Consider the following 18,227-nt stretch of genomic DNA (forward strand, 5'->3'; position numbering starts at 1 on the left):
AGGTACATAATCAATTTAAAAATCCATGTTCAAAGATTGTATGGTCACTGTATATGTACCACTGGTCACAGCTCCCAGAGTGCATAACTGCAGGAACTGAATTTAAGCTGGGTTTGCTGAGCTAATCCTGGTTAGCAAACAAGGATCCCTAACACAGGTCCTGGTCTAGAAGGAGGTGAAAGTTTGAGGCTTGTCACCTTTGGGGTGCCCTGAGACCCAGAGAGGGATGGGGATACATCTAACCCTGTAACTGTGACAAGTGTATATATTTCAATAAATAGATACAAACCTGGGGATACTTTTTTAGTCCTGTATGGGGAGATTTTGGCAAACCAGTAAAGTGCCTGAAACCACTATGGCTTATTGCTAAAAGCAGCCTAGTCAGCAGTCTCAGCTTGACCAAGGCAGGAGGGGGTTTTGGATGCCACAGAAAGGGCAGCTTGACCCCATGTCCTTCCTGATAAGAATTGTGTTGAGGTTGCTGATACATGCATTTTAAAAGAGCAGGATGTGCCACAGGAAAGTCTATGGGGGTCTCAAGGCTGCAAACTCTGAAAAAATCCACACCTGATTAATCAATCAGAAGGAACCTCTTACTTGACCTTTGAAACTGCTTACTTAACAAGTTTTCTTTAAGGGACATGTCATTCTATTACTAATGTATAAATAAGGGGGAAAAGTTTGAGGTAGTTGGACTCGTTTCGGACTCTTTTTGGACTCTCTCCCTCTGGATACATCTTGCGGTCCCCATCGGCAGACGGATTTGGCCACTGGAAGCCTGCCGCTGTGTCACTCGAGAACCACACTCAGCTTTGGTAATTATCAAGGGTTGGGGGTGTTTTACTAACCTGTTGAGGACGTGTGTTAAGTGGTTGTGACTAAGTGAAGTTTAGCTTTAAGTGAAAGCACCTTGTATTGTCCTGTATGTGCCAGCCATCTATTGATCAGACAGCTGTGTCTCCCCTGATTTATTTGCTGACACCACCTCGCACACAGGAAAAGTACCAAGAGCTTTGGGTTGAAAGAACCCTGGGTAACAGTCCTGCCTGAGGTTTTGTTTTGCTGTGGAGTTTATATATCATGACTATTAAATATTCCTTTTCTGTTAGCTGTGGACTTTATAAAAATAGCCACATGAGTCAGTATATTTGCTCAGTATCGCTTTCTCTTAATTTTCTTACCTGAGACTTTCAACCTGTATTGTCATGCCAAACGGAATATATATACAACTTCCGTAGGAAAGAACTAAGGACATCAGAGGTTGAGGTATAACCATTGATTTAACTTTTAATTTGTTAAAATAAATCGTAAGAAAATAGCACACCGCTTAGTAAATTCTGATTTTTTTTCGCCATTAAACTATTTTGGACTTCATCTTTAAATCTGTTATTACATGATTTTTTAAAGTCGTGCACACCTCATGGGATGCATTATTGGCTTCCTTTGCAAAAGCATGGAATCCCTGAGAGCCTCTCTTTATGTTCTAGTTTTTAAATTATACTTTGGTAACAAATTTTTAAACTGGACAAAATGGACACGTTTTCCAGCACTGGAATTCAACAAACTGGCATTTATGGAGTATATTTGGGGCAGTAAGTTGTTTCATTGGAATTATTTCCCTATGTTTTCCCAAGGGACCATCAACCTAGTCAGCTCATGGTACTGTTTACATGCACAAACTGCCCTATTCCCTTTTGTGCACTTGGTTTGGACTCTGTAATATGATGTGGATACACCTATACCCCGATATAATGTGACCCGATATAACACGAATTTGGATATAACACAGTAAAGCAATGCTCTGGGGGGCAGGGCTTCATGCTATGGTGGATCGAAGCAAGTTCAATATAACACGGTTTCACCTATAATGCGGTAAGATTTTTTGGCTCCTGAGGACAGTGTTATATTGGGGTAGAGATGTGTAACATTTATACTTTGTCTCAGTCACTTTGTGTGTTTCTAATTATGGGATGGTATATGCTCCTTCAACTAGTAAAATCAACCATGAAAAAATTCAGTATGAATTTTATACAATCCTCTAATATACTTACAGTGTTGCGGGGACAATACTCCAGACTGCTGCCCAGTGGCAAGCGTTTGTGGCCACTATGCCTAGTGGCTAGAGCCAGTGATGTCATCCAATGGCAAGAGTTTTGGCTGCCTGGCTTAGCAGCTAGAGCCAGTGGCGGTGTTACTCAAGGGCGAGAGCCGATGGTTGGGGTAGGGGAACCTGAGTCCATCCTGCTGCATCAGGTTCCAACCCAGGACCCTTCAAAACAATGGTCCAGATACATGGCCTAAGGGTGGATGCCCTTATGCCTGTTCCCTGGGTCACTTCCTACCTGATTCTGTTTGTTCATCTGTGCGACAGGTCTGTCTTGGCGTTCCCCTCACTGTCTTTTCAGGTCATGCTCCAAAGCATCTTCCCTTATCTGCAGAAATGCGTCGCCCTCGGCCTCCACTGTTGAAAGGCTTGCGGCAGCTTGACTGTGAGGCCTGGGCCTGGTTTTTTGGAGTCCTCGTGGCTTTTCTGCTGGAGGCTGTAGCAACAAACTGCTCTCTTGTTCAGTCGGTCTAGACTGAGCTGCTCCCTTTTGAACTCTTCCCTCCATTGGGATCAGGCCCAGCAGGGGTAAAGGGGTGTGACTTCCTGTGGCCAGAGCAACTCCGTAACCCTCACCTTTGTGGGGTTTGTGCCATCATACACAGGATCCCATTTTAAAAAACAAACCCTTTTCCTTGGCCTGCAACACATTCTGTGGCACAGAGGATTGTACAGAAGTGAAGCAAAGGGTGGAGGAATCAATTTGGCTTTTTTTTTTTTTTGTCATTTAAACAACAAGTGTCTCTTAAGCCTCCTCTGAAGAGCAGAGATATTTGCCTCATCAGTTAGGGGAAAGAGATTCAGAACTAAGGGCACCACAACTAAAGCATGAAGACCTGCAGCTCTAAAGGTTTGTTACAAGTCATTTCGGCCTGGTCTCTAAAGTGCCTGACGATCAAGGAGATACCTGGTACCAAACTGGCATTGTTTTCCATCAAGGGGCTGGTCTACAGTACGGAGGGAAATCGATCTTAGATACGCAACTTCAGCTACGTGAATAATGTAGCTGAAGTCAAATATCTAAGATTGGATTACGCACCCATCCTCACCACGCGGGATCGATGTCCGCAGCTCCCCCTGTCGATTCCGCAACTCCGTTGGGGTTGGTGGAGTTCCGGAATCAATATAAGCGTGCTCAGGGATTGATATATCGCGTATAAATGAGATGCGATATATCAATCCCCGAGCAATCGATTTTAACCCGCCGATACGGCGGGTAGTCTAGACGTAGCCTAATAGACAGTGGCCACAATATGAAGTTCTGCCATCCAACTACTCCCTATAGTTATGTAGGGACTGCTTTGCAGCCCAAAATCCCCACAGTACTGAGTACTACAATCAAGTCCCCGGTCCTATATGTCTGAGTAGCTCAGAAGTTTGTACCTTCCTCATTCTATTGACACTTCTTAGAAGCTACTAAATTTTGTTGCCTTTCATCCTAATTCATCTTGTCAGGCCACGCAATACTGTGATGCATATTCATAGCTGCATCTGCAATAAAGTCTCCTTGTATTGCTGATATCTTCTCATTTTATCTCACTATCAAACACTGGCTGCACATAAATAAGTATTTTTCTACATTTTGTATGTCATTCTTTATTGAAGTGCTGTTGTGAAATATAAACAAAAGAAAAATAATTTTGAAATGTTGGAAGACAATATTAGGGGTTTGTGTAGAAATACTATCCAGTATTAAATTCATTGTATAACCATTCTTTCCTATCTCATGCCTTTTTGCCATAAAGGATGACACTATTTTAAAATTTGGTTCACTTCAAATCCTATTATACTTCCATTATAAATACACTGATAGTGACCAACTCTCTACTGGCTCCAGATACACCTGTGCAATCCCAGTGCCTTTGATGAGATTCCATGGATGTAAGTAAGGGAGTAAGATTGTGAAATTGTAGATGGTATGCTGCATCACTCCGCGTTCATTTGTACACTGACTACGCATCATTCAGCACTCTTCAAGAACTGTCACAGTGAAAGAACCAAGTTACTATCTATTATCTTCAATTACAATGGTTCTTCTAGGGTAGGCCTCAATGTCCACAAATATGTAACGGTACTCATATCTTCTGCTTTCAGGATTCTGTAATAAGGAAAAATATGCAAGGGTTATTTTCTTCCCTTCAGTAGTTTAAGCATCAGGTGATGCTTGTGTACTGTATAACTCATTGAGACAATTTTACCTCTTTCACTTCCACATGGACTGTCCCTTGCTTTCCCCGTTCTGAGCCCTCAATGTAGAACTTCAAGCGCATGTATTTCAACCCATTTTTTACATACTCAGTGCGACTAAGAAAAAGGAACAAGGAAACATGTTACACATTCTGTGTATTGCAGTTTGAGAAACCATGAACAATGCAGGCACAATTATGTGAAGTGAAACATCTGTACTGACAGCAATTTTGTCTCAATGTATGATCTTACCTACATCTCAATGCCAGATTGTAATTGTATAGACAGAAGGTCTTAACTCTCACTTATTAGACATAAGATAATTTAAGGAAAAGGTGCCAGACTGCACTTTAAAAAAAAAAACTGTGGCCTTCTTGCTATTTTAATGAATTGTATTTGAGTTAACACTCTTACCTAGAGAAGTTGCTTAGCTATGTTGGGAGGGAATGTAGTCCAGTGCTTCCAAGAGACACTGGCATGATTTTTTAGACAGCAAAGTTGTTTAACTTAGAACCATTTTAGGTATCTGAGGAACTACTGTGTAGGTCCCATTTTCAGAAAAAATTCTGTGGATTCCAGCCATACACGTGCATTCAATATCAGTCATCCGTTAGGAGTTAAAATCAAGAGCAAGAATGCTGAAGTAGATTACATTACTCTACTATTAAAGATTGGAAAACAAAACAAATTAATGCTTATGTATAATGGTTGCTGACTGTGGTTTTATTCAACTTCAGGAAGCCGGTACATGGTTGGAAAAGAAAAAACAAAACACAAAAGCCAGTGGTTTTATTGGCTTTGAAGTTTAATTTTGATAGACTTGGTGGCTGACTAAAGATTATTTGCTTGTAGATGTCTAATCTTAAAAGTTTCATTTTGCTGGACTCTTACTACTCAACAGCCAACCAGGAGTGTGGAGTAAGTCAAAATGTTTTGTCAGGCATGGTTGCACTACATAGCTAGTTCCTCCTGCTTGGAGCTACTTCTCTTGAGGTCACTAGCATCTTGCAATGGGATATAATTAATTACCTTTATGCTAATGAAGGAGCTCCCCATTCTGGTAACTTGCAGTTCAGAAACTCCAGAGATCCAAAAATACACCCAATGAGCAAGCCCATGGTATTCTGAGACACGTGAGATCATGGGGCAGGCCACAGACTTGACTGCCACCTTCCTCAAAGTCCTGACTCAAAAATAACTTTAAAAAATGCACAGCTAGCAAAAAGTTGGAACTGAAATCATAGGAACCAATAACCTCTTCATTCAGCTATAGCCCGAGAAAGACAGTTCCTGTTTTTATGGACAGATGCTTAAAACTTCCCTTTTACATTTTAGTATTCAGCAGATCAACTGTGAGCAGCATTTTTTACACACAATCTGGTAAAAGAATTCTTTTCCTTTAAAAAAAAAAAAAACCTCTCAATTTTGGGGTTGAGTTTTTCTATGCAGGCCCATCAATCTGCCTCACACTAAATCCATTTTGGTAAACTGAAGCCCAAAGATCCAAGTGGGGATAGAGATCTAATCGTGTTGGGCACTGTACTAAGCCATAGGAAGTCCATGCCCCCAAAGTGCTTCTAATTTAATTTAAGAAGAGCTAGAGCAAGTGAATATGACAAATAGGAGAGAAGTGGGAATGTAATAAATTTCCACACTTTCAGAGGACTACATCCATTTCAAAGGTGTTGTGTGAGATCAAAATGATTAGTGTATAATATATGCGTAGTGTCAAATGTAAGGAACTATATGACTGAAAAGTGGTCAGTGTTGGATATAAACAGACATTCTGCTGTATCATATTAAAGCAGTGATTCTCAAACTTTTGTACTGGTGACCCCTTTCACATAACAAGACACTGATTGCGATCCCCCTTATAAATTAAAAACACTTTTAAATATATTTAACACCATTATAAATGGTGAATGCAAAGTGGGGTGGGGGCTAACAGCATGTAACCTCACGACCCTCTGAAAGGTCCCAACCCGCAGTATTAAAAGCTTTTACAAAGCATGTTCATTTTAGTATTCTACCACTAAGGTGTTTCTTTAGTTTCCTGCCAGTCTTACAACAGAAGGAATTAGACCAATTGGAATAGAGGACCTTTGTGCATCTTTATATTCAGGACAAGGAAAATAAACCTGTCCTTGACTGACCTTTTTTTAAAAAGATCTTTTTCCAGCCTTCTCTCTTCCTTTAAAAATAAAAGGCTCTTTTAGGTGGCAGTTCAGAAAACAGGGTCGAACTACTCTTTAAGCAAAATAGACCCCACCATAATACTTTTCAATCTATACAAATAATTCTGCAGGTTAAATGATCAGCATAACTACAAATAGAATATGAAAAATATTGCCTCTGTGTTTGCAATCCTAATAACTCAAATTCTGTGCCCTCAGAAAGATGAACTTGGAAAAAATCTTCCACCTAAATTTGTTCTCAAATATTCTTTAACCCTAGCAAACACTTGCGACCTATGTGCCATGTAAGTAGCCCTGCAAAAAAGGTTGCTCAGCTCCTTTTATAAATGACAGATCAAATATATCCTATGCAGCTAAATTAGTCTAGATATAACCTTGGCCCAAAGCGTCTTTGCAGAAATTGGTGTTTGTACAGAACAAATGCAAACAAGTACCTGACAAGCTGTCGTCTTCCTCGTCGCGTTGGCTCACCATAACCTTTAATGGGTTCTCCAAAAACACCTATTACCTACGAAAAAGAACAGAGATGAGGTATAGCATGTCTAAAGGGTTACATTCAAACAGATACTCCAGTGTCATCCCACCTCTTCATCTGAAATCATTTTCATTTCACCAAATGTTTCTAGTATACTACTGATAGTGACAACCCAAGAATTTAGGAAACAAACTAGAAGAGAGCAGCAGATTCATATCAAATAGTATTTCTATATTTCAATGGATTTCTTTATAAACTAGATTATTCAATTATCCTTAAAATCCTGTAAAGACCCGCATTATGAGCATCTATCTTAGCTGACACAATTCTAACTTTTACTTGTACTGTATGTATATTATTGACTTTAGTCTTCCCAGGTTTACTATATAAAGAAAAAAAAAAGCAAAATCCACTCCCATCTCATCAGAAACATTGTCTTGGCGTATTTCAAAGTTGTAGTTTAAAAAGTAATCTGATAATCTAATAAAACAGCAATGATTTCTTTTATTAAAAACTAAAAACAAAAGGTTTTGTCATTTCTATAAATCTGGTTCCAAAGCACAGCAAACAATCAGCCAGGTTTCCAAACTTAAGTTTAGTCAGATCAGAGAGGAAGCATGATTTTGCGGTATGGCACCAGAATGAGGTTATTTTTATAAGCCTAGTTCCAAAGTATAGATCTCTATTTTTATCTAATATTTTTTATATTTCTAGATGAATCCCACTTACACCTTAGTAATCTTGTCTGGAGGCTATTACACACATTTATGGCTTTATCTGAAAATGTGATTTTTAAGGTCTAGCTCTGAGTTAATTTTTATTTGTATTTAGCTAACCTACACAACCGAATGGTCTTATTACTGTTAACTTCATCCTTCCGTCTCTTCTACTATTTGTTAAAGACACTTTGTTTCAAATTACATTAAGTTTTTTGGGTGAGGGGGGCCATGTCTTCCTGCAGATTTGTATAGCACCTAGCACAACGGTGTTCTGATCTTCATGAGACTCTTGTTTAGTACCACAGAATAAATAAGAAGAGTATATCATTCAGTGAAGAAAGCAGTCAGAAACTACATGGTGTATTTTAGTGGGCACCAATTCCCACTGTATTGAGTGGAATTATGTGCGTGACTAAGTCAACTGGAATTTTCTTTGGAGCTTAATGGTACATGCTCTTTGAATGGAAGATCTAAAAAAGACAGCAATTAATAAGAAATCCTTTTGTTCAACTATGAAACTGTAATTTAGGTTTGAAAAACAACCTCTGGGTGAGATTTGCATTTCTCCAAGGCATCGCCATAGATCTTACTGGGACTGGAGGAAGAGAATAGTTCTTTAAAAATCACATAGAACAATCCACCTGAAATAGAGGGAAACGAAAGCAAATAAAATGAGAATTAATCTAATCTGATGAACAATAAATAAAGAATATTTATAGGGCATACAGCTTTTTATATAACCTGTAACACCAATCCCAACGAGCACCACTATTAAGTAGGTAAAATCCCTTCCAGCTTCTTTCACTGTAATAGAGAGAAAAAATACACTAGTTAAAACATCAGTTAATAAGATTAGAATAAGTGTATCATATAAATATCTTCTCTTTTATGTGCTAGTCTAAGATTCAATTAGCATTTTGGTTAGTAGGTCTCATAGTGATAAGGGGGGAAAAGTTAGCTTTTAGTCCATTCCTTCTGTTATATCTCAGCAGTAAAATAAAAAGACCATTAAAAGTTTTTGTTAGTTCTAGCAGAATTTTTTATTAAACTTTTCAATTAGTTTAAACCCAGAACAACCTGTGCTATTGCTCTCATGTTGACATACAAAGTCATTTTCTTTTAAGTTTTAGTAACACATTTTCAGCTGCAAAGTATTCAAGGTACAATATAACATTCATTTATAGCAATTTTTTAACAAAAGTATGGGAGAAAGAGTCAACACTACTGACAAAGACTGTGAATGAGGAATTACCAAGTATGTGAACAATAAAAAGCAAGGATGCCACAAAAGCATATACTTTATTTAGTCAATTGTAATTTATTTATAATATTTCATCATGTACAAGAGTAAGAAGTTATTATGAGACCTCATTACAGCCTCTGCTATAAAGTCTTTCTTGAGAAGTGGGAAGAGATCACCAATTTGTGTGGATTATAAATTGTGCTTTTTAGCAAGTTCCAAATTAGTGGGGAAACTTAATAACCTCTTTTCCTTCCACTTTTCACAGCTGAGAAGGTTTTATCCAAAGAAAAGTCCTTTCACTTTCTGAAGCTGTGTAACAATCACTTCTTCCTCAAAGGAATGAATGGGAGGAACTAGGGGTCATATGATGGAACTGTCATCACACATTACATAATTACAAACATAATGAATAGAAGATAACTAACTTACTATAATTTTAAGAAAAGCCCTCTCATCTTACTCTACCTCTAAGCAAAGTATTTCATTTTATTTCACTAGTAGTGGAACTAAATAGAAAAAACTACTAGAGCCTTTAAGGAACTAAATTGCTTACTGTAACAAAAGCTACATATTGTAACTGCTTGACAGATGCTCAAAGCATTCAAGATCAATTAAGACATTACATTCTGATATTCACTTATGTCTATCAATGAAGTGGAACCTCCTTGGCCTCAGAGAAATAAAATTACATGGTTTAGCATTGTCTTTATTCTATTGAAGGTTTAAGCAAAGAATTATGAATGTCCAAGGCAGTTCCTGGGGATTAATACCTAGTTGAGACACCTCAAACTTGGGATCTCCAAACATGGACCACATCAAAGTCTCTTATGGACCATCTTCCTTCCCATTTGGAACAACATGGACTGCCTCCCCTTCCACTGGTGATCAAATGACAACGTCAATGACAACTACAGTATATTAATTATGTACATGGAAATGCACTATGAGGTTCACTATTTTTAAGATGTACCAGTTGCAAAGAAGGATGCAATACCATGTGATCAGCCAACTCTGCTGGCAACCAGCAAATGGACCACTGTTTGGAAACTGCTCTCTTACGTCATTAAACCCAGTCAGTCTTAATCTTCAGGAAATGACATGGACATAGAATTTATATGGGCACTTATAAAGAATGAATTGCAATAGTGATAAAAGTCTGAGTCACCTCTATATTCCATTCAGTTTTTTCTGTTTGAACTGATGGATGATGTTCAATCTAAGACCATCGTTGTGGCCATAAGGAAGAAAACCACAAAAGTGAGTTACAATTTCCATATTAAATAGGAATTGATGAAACTGATATCAAATATCAGTCTAATATACAGATGTGGAAATTATTAGATACAAAGCCCTTCCTTCCCACCCAAACTAAAAGAAAAAGTATTTTGTTATGATGTCAATAAGAAAATTTGATGTGTGCGTTGGAGGAAGAAAATGATTTTAGAAGAGTTAATTAACAGTCTATTTGAATTTGTATTAGCCTTCAACCGAAGCGTTGCTGCAATTTTTTTCCAGGGGCTCTGAACCCAGTATCTTCCTTGTTTCCCCATCTATGATCCCATCTGACTTGGGTGGCACTTTGCAGAAGCAGAGGTTTATCCCTGAGAGTCTTTGTGTGGACTCTCTGCTTGGAAAATGTACTTTTACTTAATTTCTTGGCTTCCTGTTCCATGGGGAAGTGGGGGCAGCAGGGCTGGTGTAATACAAAAAGCTGATGGCAGGCAGGCAAAACGCAAGGGAATGGGAATATAGTGGTAAACCTATGCATGTCCAGGGGAGTGTTCAGCCATAACTGAGGAGATAGATGGAGAGGCACCGTGTATTACTTAAAAGGATCCTACAAAATATATTAGGCTTACTCCAATTAGTCTAAATATAAGAGGCCTGCCACTTAGCTGTTTAGTATGCATTAGAAAGTGTGTGATGGCATGCAAAATACAAGCCTAAACTTGCACAACTAGAGCAGTACTGTCCAGTTTGTCAAGCATTTACAACAGGAAAGTTTTCCAAAAACCAAAGTCCCTATTGCTAACAACATCATTAAAGTTGAACTTGAATTAGCAACACGTGAACTTTATTTTTTCCTCTAATGTAGACATATATTCAGAGTCCTCCTCACACCCTCAAACACTTGATGCATCAGATTCTTCCCTCATATATAAAAATACCACTCCCAATAAAGTCAAGAAGAGCTGTAACTGGGAATCCAAACAAAATTTTACCCTCTGTGTGTAATATACACATACAACTTAACACTATATGAAGTCATGCAAAACAATGCAATGTGTACACCAGGGAACGAGTTGCAGCTGTGGGAAACACAAATTTTTAATTCATCAGTTCTGGGTGCCTAAAATCTCAATTGCAAGGCTGCAGCTAGTTCCTGCAGCAACAATCTCTAAAAACAATACATGTTGCTCCTAATTAATAACGGCCATAGGCCCACTTACCTTTCTGAGCAGCTGACACTGGGGCTCCTCCTTTTTGACTTTTTTGTACAGACACTTGTTTACTTTCATTCCCAGCTCTCAGCGACCCCTCCTGGGTCCAGATATTTTGTTTAGCAACTTGGAAAAACATACGAGGACGCAACACAGATTCTCTGTGGGCAAATTCCTGCCCCCACCTAAAACACCGCCAAGTCCTTAGGAACACCTTCCCATGGGGTGCAAGCAACCACTTTCCTGGCGAGCCTTGTAACTTCTCACTGCATTGAATAACTCGCATAAACGAAGCAGAAAACATGATGAGGAAAAACAAGTCTTAATATGTTACCAACAAACTAAGATCTAGATTAGCTGAACTAAAACATCCCTTGACTGCTGCATAGATCTATCCTACGGTAGTCTGCACCTAAGCAATACATGCACAGTATGTGCACGGAAGGTGCAGCCCTTACACTGAAACAGAATTAAAGCAATCTCTGACTTTGAATTTTGCTTTTACCTTGTTGATTTACTTTAATTGAGAAACCTACATTACCCTTCGCTCGCTGACATTTGCAACTTCTTCGCCATTGCGTTTGCAAAGTTCCCTGGAAAAAAATACCAGGAAGCTCTGGGAATTGTAGTTCACAGAAATTATCTTCACGTCCACAGTTAATAGCTTAAAGGGAAAAAAGACTACAACTACCACAATGCAAAGCGCCACCCCCTGCTGTTGAGATCAAATTACAGATAGACACGAAACTACAGTAATTTCAATTCACTGGTTCTGGTACAGATAGCACATAACGAAACGGTAGGGGAGGCTGGACCTTTTTGACCTCCTTTAACTTGTAATTAAAATTAGCGTGTGTTTTGTAGTGTTTTTTCTATTTTGATTTTTTTTAAAGTTTCCGATCATCTTATCTTTAGGAAAACATTATGACCATGCAATAATGCAAACTGTCTGTTTTCTTTTCTTTTTTTTTTTAAATAAAGTGGTAGAACTACAAATTGGAAGTACACCTCCACCTCAATATAACGCCGTCCTCGGGAGCCAAAAAAATCTTACCGCGTTATACGTTACATCGAAGTTGCTTTACTCCACCAGAGTGCGCAGCCTCACCCTCCTGGAGCACTGCTTTACTGCGTTATATCTGAATTCGTGTTATATTGGGTCGCATTATATTGGGGTAGAGGTGTATTTCTTCCTTTTCCAGGGTGAATAAAATTAATCACATTAAGACCTCAATCCAACAAAGATTTAGGTACACGGCTAGTCTCATTGTCTTTGGAGGATCTAAGGTTGTAGTTTTTGTTACGGAAACTAATGGATGCAAAATCTATTTTAAAAGCCCCTGATCCAGCAACTGGGTCAGCATAGATGTAACTCTATCCGTATGGTTCAAATTCTATTTATTATTTTTCCTCAGTTTAATAATTCCTTTGTGGTCAGCATGTACATAAAACTCATATACAATCATATATATACTTATTAATTCAACTCAGTAAATTAATTCAACTCAGTAATTGTAGAAAGCCATCACTCAAAAACAGCTGTAAAGATTTTACTCAAACTTTACAGGAAAATTCACACCCAAAAGGAATTTGTTTAAGGAAGTTCTGAGCAATGAAAAAGCAGTGGTTATAATAACAGTTGGAATTCAATCACAACTTTAGACTTTGCTACCTCTACCATGGATGCTATAATATTGATAATAACAGAAATAATAGAATTTTACTTTAAAACATCTTTAAGAATCTATGATATGCCATTCCATAAACAGAGTTGCAGTTCTTTATGTCCTAACCTACATCAATGCACTATTGAGATGGTGGTTCATTGTTTATAAATTCTTTGTAATATTAGATGTATTTTAATATTTTCTTTAGGCCCTATCTACATAAAACTTTCATTGGAGTTTAAATACAGTGCTTAATAACTCTTAATACCTACCATCTCTGTAGTACTTTACATTTTCAAAGCACCTTACCGCCTTTCTGTTAAACTCAGATGAAAGTCCCATGTAATATATAATTAGAAGTGGACTTTTGGCGCAAAATTTGAATCCAAACGTCTCCAAAATTTGGGGGTTGTGACAAAGTCAGTCTTGAGGGACATAAGAGAGCAGTCCATTTGGGTTCCAGAAAGTGGGCGGGCACAAGCCTACCCATGGCTAAGGGACCTTCCCCTTCCCACAGGATGAGATGAAGCAGGTACACTGCCAGAGGGTGTTCAGATGCTGAGTTTTGGTTTACTTCAATATAGTGATGTGGGGACATCTCTACATTTGGATTCTGGGCTTTCAGTGAGTCTAGCTCTAGTTAGGTGTAGCAATAAGAACTACATTTCACCTCACATAATAATATATTGGCTTATAATTATGTCTCCTTCTAGTGGGTGAGTGCAATGACTATACCAACCTATTATCCCTAATACTTCTACTTCTGCCATATAACCTCACACTGAATTTACTCCCTGCTGGTGACTGTAGTAGTGCCTGTCTGAATATTACCATAGTTACCCTGAAATTCCTATTTATTTATGTATACAACTCCATAGGTTCCCTTCTCTGTTACGTATGTAATGGTTTTCTTTGGTCCAGTCTATATCATTTACCTAGCACACTTTAGGTATAAATAAGTTAAAAAGATCACCAAAACCAATAATAAAAATACTTTGGCGAAGTGGCCACAAAACCACAGCCCCCAGTAAGGTTATTATGAAAGTACCAATTGCAGCTCCATTGCTTAGAAGTTTTGCACTTAAAGCTGAGATTCAACTCTTTTGTACTGTATAAAAATCATACACTACTCTTTTACACAATTACTCTTTGAAAATAGGTTAAATTTTCTGAGAATTTACAAGTAAACCCATTAATTAGTTTAGGAATTCAAATTAATAATAAGTTAGGTCTTTTAAAAATGTAGTATGTGTCAAACTGATTTTTTGTCCCAAATTAGCTCAATAACAATACACAGACGCTTCAACCTCCCCACATAGTTTAAATTCACAGAAATCTTGTGCACAGGCCTCTTTTGGTGGGTTTTAAAGGACTGATAATTTTCTTCCAATTAGCCTTCATAACTGCAAGTTTCTCCTTCAGCAGAGGCTGAACAATAAAGTTCTGCTACAGAAAATTCCAACCAGAGCTGCCCTCTTTCAAAACAACTGCCATCTCCCACTGTTCTCAACAAGCCTGAAGCCATTGGTTGTCCTCAGGTGGCCATTCTCAATAGCACTGGGCTCTATGCCTCATAAAAAGTGTGGGGAAAACAATCTTTCTTGGTTTTACTCTCATCAGAACAAATGGCCAGTTTGAAAGAGGGCACTTCTTTGAGGGTTTCTCTGAAGACGTTTAAGAACATAAGAACGCAGGAACGGCCATACTGAGTTAGACCAAAGGTCCATCCAGCCCAGTATCCTGTGTACCAACAGTGGCCAATGCCAGGTGCCCCAGAGGGAGTGACTCTAACAGGTAATGATCAAGTGACCTCTCTTCTGCCATCCATCACCACCCTCTGACAAACGGAGGCTAGGGACACCATTCCTTACCCATCCTCGCTAATAGCCGTTAATAGACTTAACCTCCATGAATTTATCTAGTTCTCTTTTAAACCCTGTTATAGTCCTAGCCTTCACAACCTCCTCAGGCAAGGAGTTCCACAGGTTGACTGTGCGCTGTGTGAAGAACTTCCTTTTATTTGTTTTAAACCTGCTGTCCATTAATTTCATTTGGTGGCCCCTAGTTCTTATATTATGAGAACAAGTAAATAACTTTTCCTTATTCACTTTTCCACACCATTCATGATTTTATATATCTTTATCATATTCCCCCCTTAGTCTCCTCTTTTCCAAGCTGAAAAGTCCTAGCCTCTTTAATTTCTCCTCATATGGGACCTGTTCCAAACCCCTAATCATTTTAGTTGTCCTTTTCTGAACTTTTTCTAATGCCAGTATATCTTTTTTGAGATGAGGAGACCACATCTGTACGCAGTATTCAAGATATGGGCATACCATGGATTTTTATAAGGGTAATAAGATATTCTCCATCTTATTCTCTATCCCTTTAAAAATGATTCCTAACATCCTGTTTGCTTTTTTGACTGCCACTGCACACTGCGTGGACATCTTCAGAGAACTATCCACGATGACTCCAAGATCTTTTTCCTGACTCGTAGCTAAATTAGCCCCCATCATATTGTATATATAGTTGGGATTGTTTTTTCCAATGTGCATTACTTTACATTTATCCACATTAAATTTCATTTGCCATTTTGTTGCCCAATCACTTAGTTTTGTGAGATCTTTTTGAAGTTTTTCACAGTCTGCTTTGGTCTTAACTATCTTGAGCAGTTTAGTATCATCTGCAAACTTTGCCACTTCACTGTTTACCCCTTTCTCCAGATCATTTATGAATAAGTTGAATAGGATTGGTCCTAGGACTGACCCTTGGGGAACACCACTAGTTACCCCTCTCCATTCTGAAAATCCACCATTTATTCCTACCCTTTGTTCCCTGTCTTTTAACCAGTTCTCAATCCATGAAAGGATCTTCCCTCTTATCTCATGACAACTTAATTTACTTAAGAGCCTTTGGTGAGGGATCTGGAAATCTAAGTACACTATGTCCTTTGGATCCCCCTTGTCCACATGTTTGTTAACCCCTTCAAAGAACACTAATAGATTAGTAAGACATGATTTCCCTTTACAGAAACCATGTTGACTTTTGCCCAACAAGTTATGTTCTTTTATGTGTCTGACAATTTTATTCTTTACTATTGTTTCAACTAATTTGCCCGGTACTGACATTAGACTTACTGGTCTGTAATTGCTGGGATCACCACTCAGGACTAAATCGAGAATTGCCTCTCCCCTTGTGGGTTCCTGTACCAGCTGCTCCAAGAAGCAGTCATTTAAAATATCAAGAAATTTTGTCTCTGCATTTCATCCTGAGGTGACATGTACCCAGTCAATATGGGGATAATTGAAATCCCCCACTATTATCAAGTTATTTTGATAGCCTCTCTAATCTCCTTTAGCATTTCATCATCACTATCACTGTCCTGGTCAGGTGGTCGATAACAGATCCCTACAGTTATATTCTTATTAGAGCATGGAATTACTATCCATAGAGATTCTACGGAACATGCGGATTCATTTAAGATTTTTCCTTAATTTCATTCTACATTTTCTTTCACATATAGTGCCACTTCTCCCCCTCCCATCCCCCCAACCGGTTCAGTCCTTCCGATATATTTTGTTCCCTGGAATGATTGTGTCCCATTGATTGTCCCCACTCCACCAGGTTTCTGTGATGCCTATTATATCAATATCCTCCTTTAAAACAAGGCACTCTAGTTCACCCATCTTATTATTTAGACTTCTAGCATTTGTGTACAAGTACTTTAAAAACTTGTCATTGTTTATTTGTCTGCTCTTCTCTGATGTGTCAGATTCTTTTTTCTGTAAATGTTTCTCATCTGATCTGGCTCATACTTTATCCTCTTCCATCCTCTCCTCTTGACTAGAACCTAGAGAATCTCTAGACTCTCCTCTAAGAGAAGTCTCTGTCTGAGCCACGTGCTCTGCTGCAGCAATTGGCTATCCCCCATCTCTTAGTTTAAAAACTGCTCTGTAACCTTTTCAATGTTAAGTGCCAGCAGTCTGTATCCACTCTGGTTTAAGTGGAGCCCATCCTTCCTGTATAGGCTCCCCCAATCCCAAAAGTTTCCCCAGTTCCTAATAAACCGAACCCCCTCCTCTCTACACTATCGTCTCATCCACACTTTGAGACTCTGAAGCTCTGCCTGCCTACCTGGCCCAGCCCATGGAAGTCGAAGCATTTCTGAGAATGCCACCATAGAGGTCCTGGATTTCAGACTCTTTCCTAGCAGCCTAAATTTAATCAGGACGTCTCTCCTACCCTTCCCTATGTCATGGGTACCTACATGTACCACGACTACCAGCTCCACCCCAGCACTACACATAAGTCTATCTAGATGCCTTGAGAGATCTGCAACCTTCGCACCTGGCAGGCAAGTCACCCAGCTGTTTCTAATGATTGAATCTCCCATTACTAACACCTGCCTTTTCCTAATGACTGGAGTTCCCTCCCCCAGAGAGGTAACCTCAGTGCAAGAGGATACCCCAACATCATCTAGAAGGAGGGTTCCAACTATGGGAAGGTTTTCCTCTGCTCCCATTGACTGCTCTCCTTCCCTGAGCCTTTCATCCTACTTAACAGCACAGGGGCTGTCTGACCGGAGGTGGGACAAATCTACAGTGTCCTGGAAAGCCTCATCAACATACCTCTCTGCCTCCCTTAGCTCCTCCAGTTCTGCCACCCGGGCCTCCAAAGCCCATACTCAGTCTCTGAGGGCCAGGAGTTCCTTGCACTGAATGCACACATATGCCACCCGCCCACAGGGCAGGTAATCATAAATGCGACACTGAGCGCAATCAACTGGATAGCCCCCAGTCTGCTGCTGGGCTTCTGTCTGCATTCGCTCCTACAGCTACCTAGGTTAATGAAAGGATTTTTGTCTAAATCAAGATTTGATTATATAGTTTAGGCTAAAAGTTTTTAAAAATGGCAAGTGTACCTTACCCCCTTCCCACTCCCCTTCCAAACTCCCTCTCGAAACTCCCTGTTAGTGGCCCCTGGTTTGGTGCAGCAACCTCTGCAAACAAGCTTTCAGTGATGAAAATGGCAAAAAGGAGTCAACCATTATTAATCCTATAGTCTTCTTTCCAAAAATCTATCCATTGCACCAAATCCGCTCCAAAGGGATAACAGGAAAGAGGGGGAAACTGGTATGTGTCTAGAACAAAGTGAAGCGTTGTAGGGAGATGGAGCTGGGCTGTCCGGGTGTATGCA

General features: G+C 39.2%; 1 protein-coding gene and 1 long non-coding RNA gene across 2 annotated transcripts; both read right to left on the minus strand.

The window, feature by feature from the left end:
- Positions 1–3,684: 3,684 nt before the first annotated feature.
- On the minus strand, positions 3,685–11,962 carry TIMM21 (translocase of inner mitochondrial membrane 21). The gene is made up of 6 exons (XM_030552644.1): positions 11,374–11,962; positions 8,422–8,484; positions 8,224–8,321; positions 6,921–6,994; positions 4,303–4,408; positions 3,685–4,202 (listed from the first exon to the last, which is right to left on the minus strand). The coding sequence occupies exons 1-6, from the start codon at positions 11,666–11,668 to the stop codon at positions 4,110–4,112; spliced, it is 729 nt and encodes a 242-aa protein (XP_030408504.1). The 5' UTR covers positions 11,669–11,962; the 3' UTR covers positions 3,685–4,109.
- On the minus strand, positions 8,672–11,367 carry LOC115646617. The gene is made up of 2 exons (XR_003999077.1): positions 11,244–11,367; positions 8,672–9,679 (listed from the first exon to the last, which is right to left on the minus strand). It is a non-coding gene; the product is annotated as an uncharacterized LOC115646617 (long non-coding RNA).
- Positions 11,963–18,227: the final 6,265 nt, after the last annotated feature.

This window comes from Gopherus evgoodei, chromosome 2 (genome assembly GCF_007399415.2).
Source record: "Gopherus evgoodei ecotype Sinaloan lineage chromosome 2, rGopEvg1_v1.p, whole genome shotgun sequence".
Classification (NCBI taxonomy): domain Eukaryota; kingdom Metazoa; phylum Chordata; order Testudines; family Testudinidae; genus Gopherus; species Gopherus evgoodei.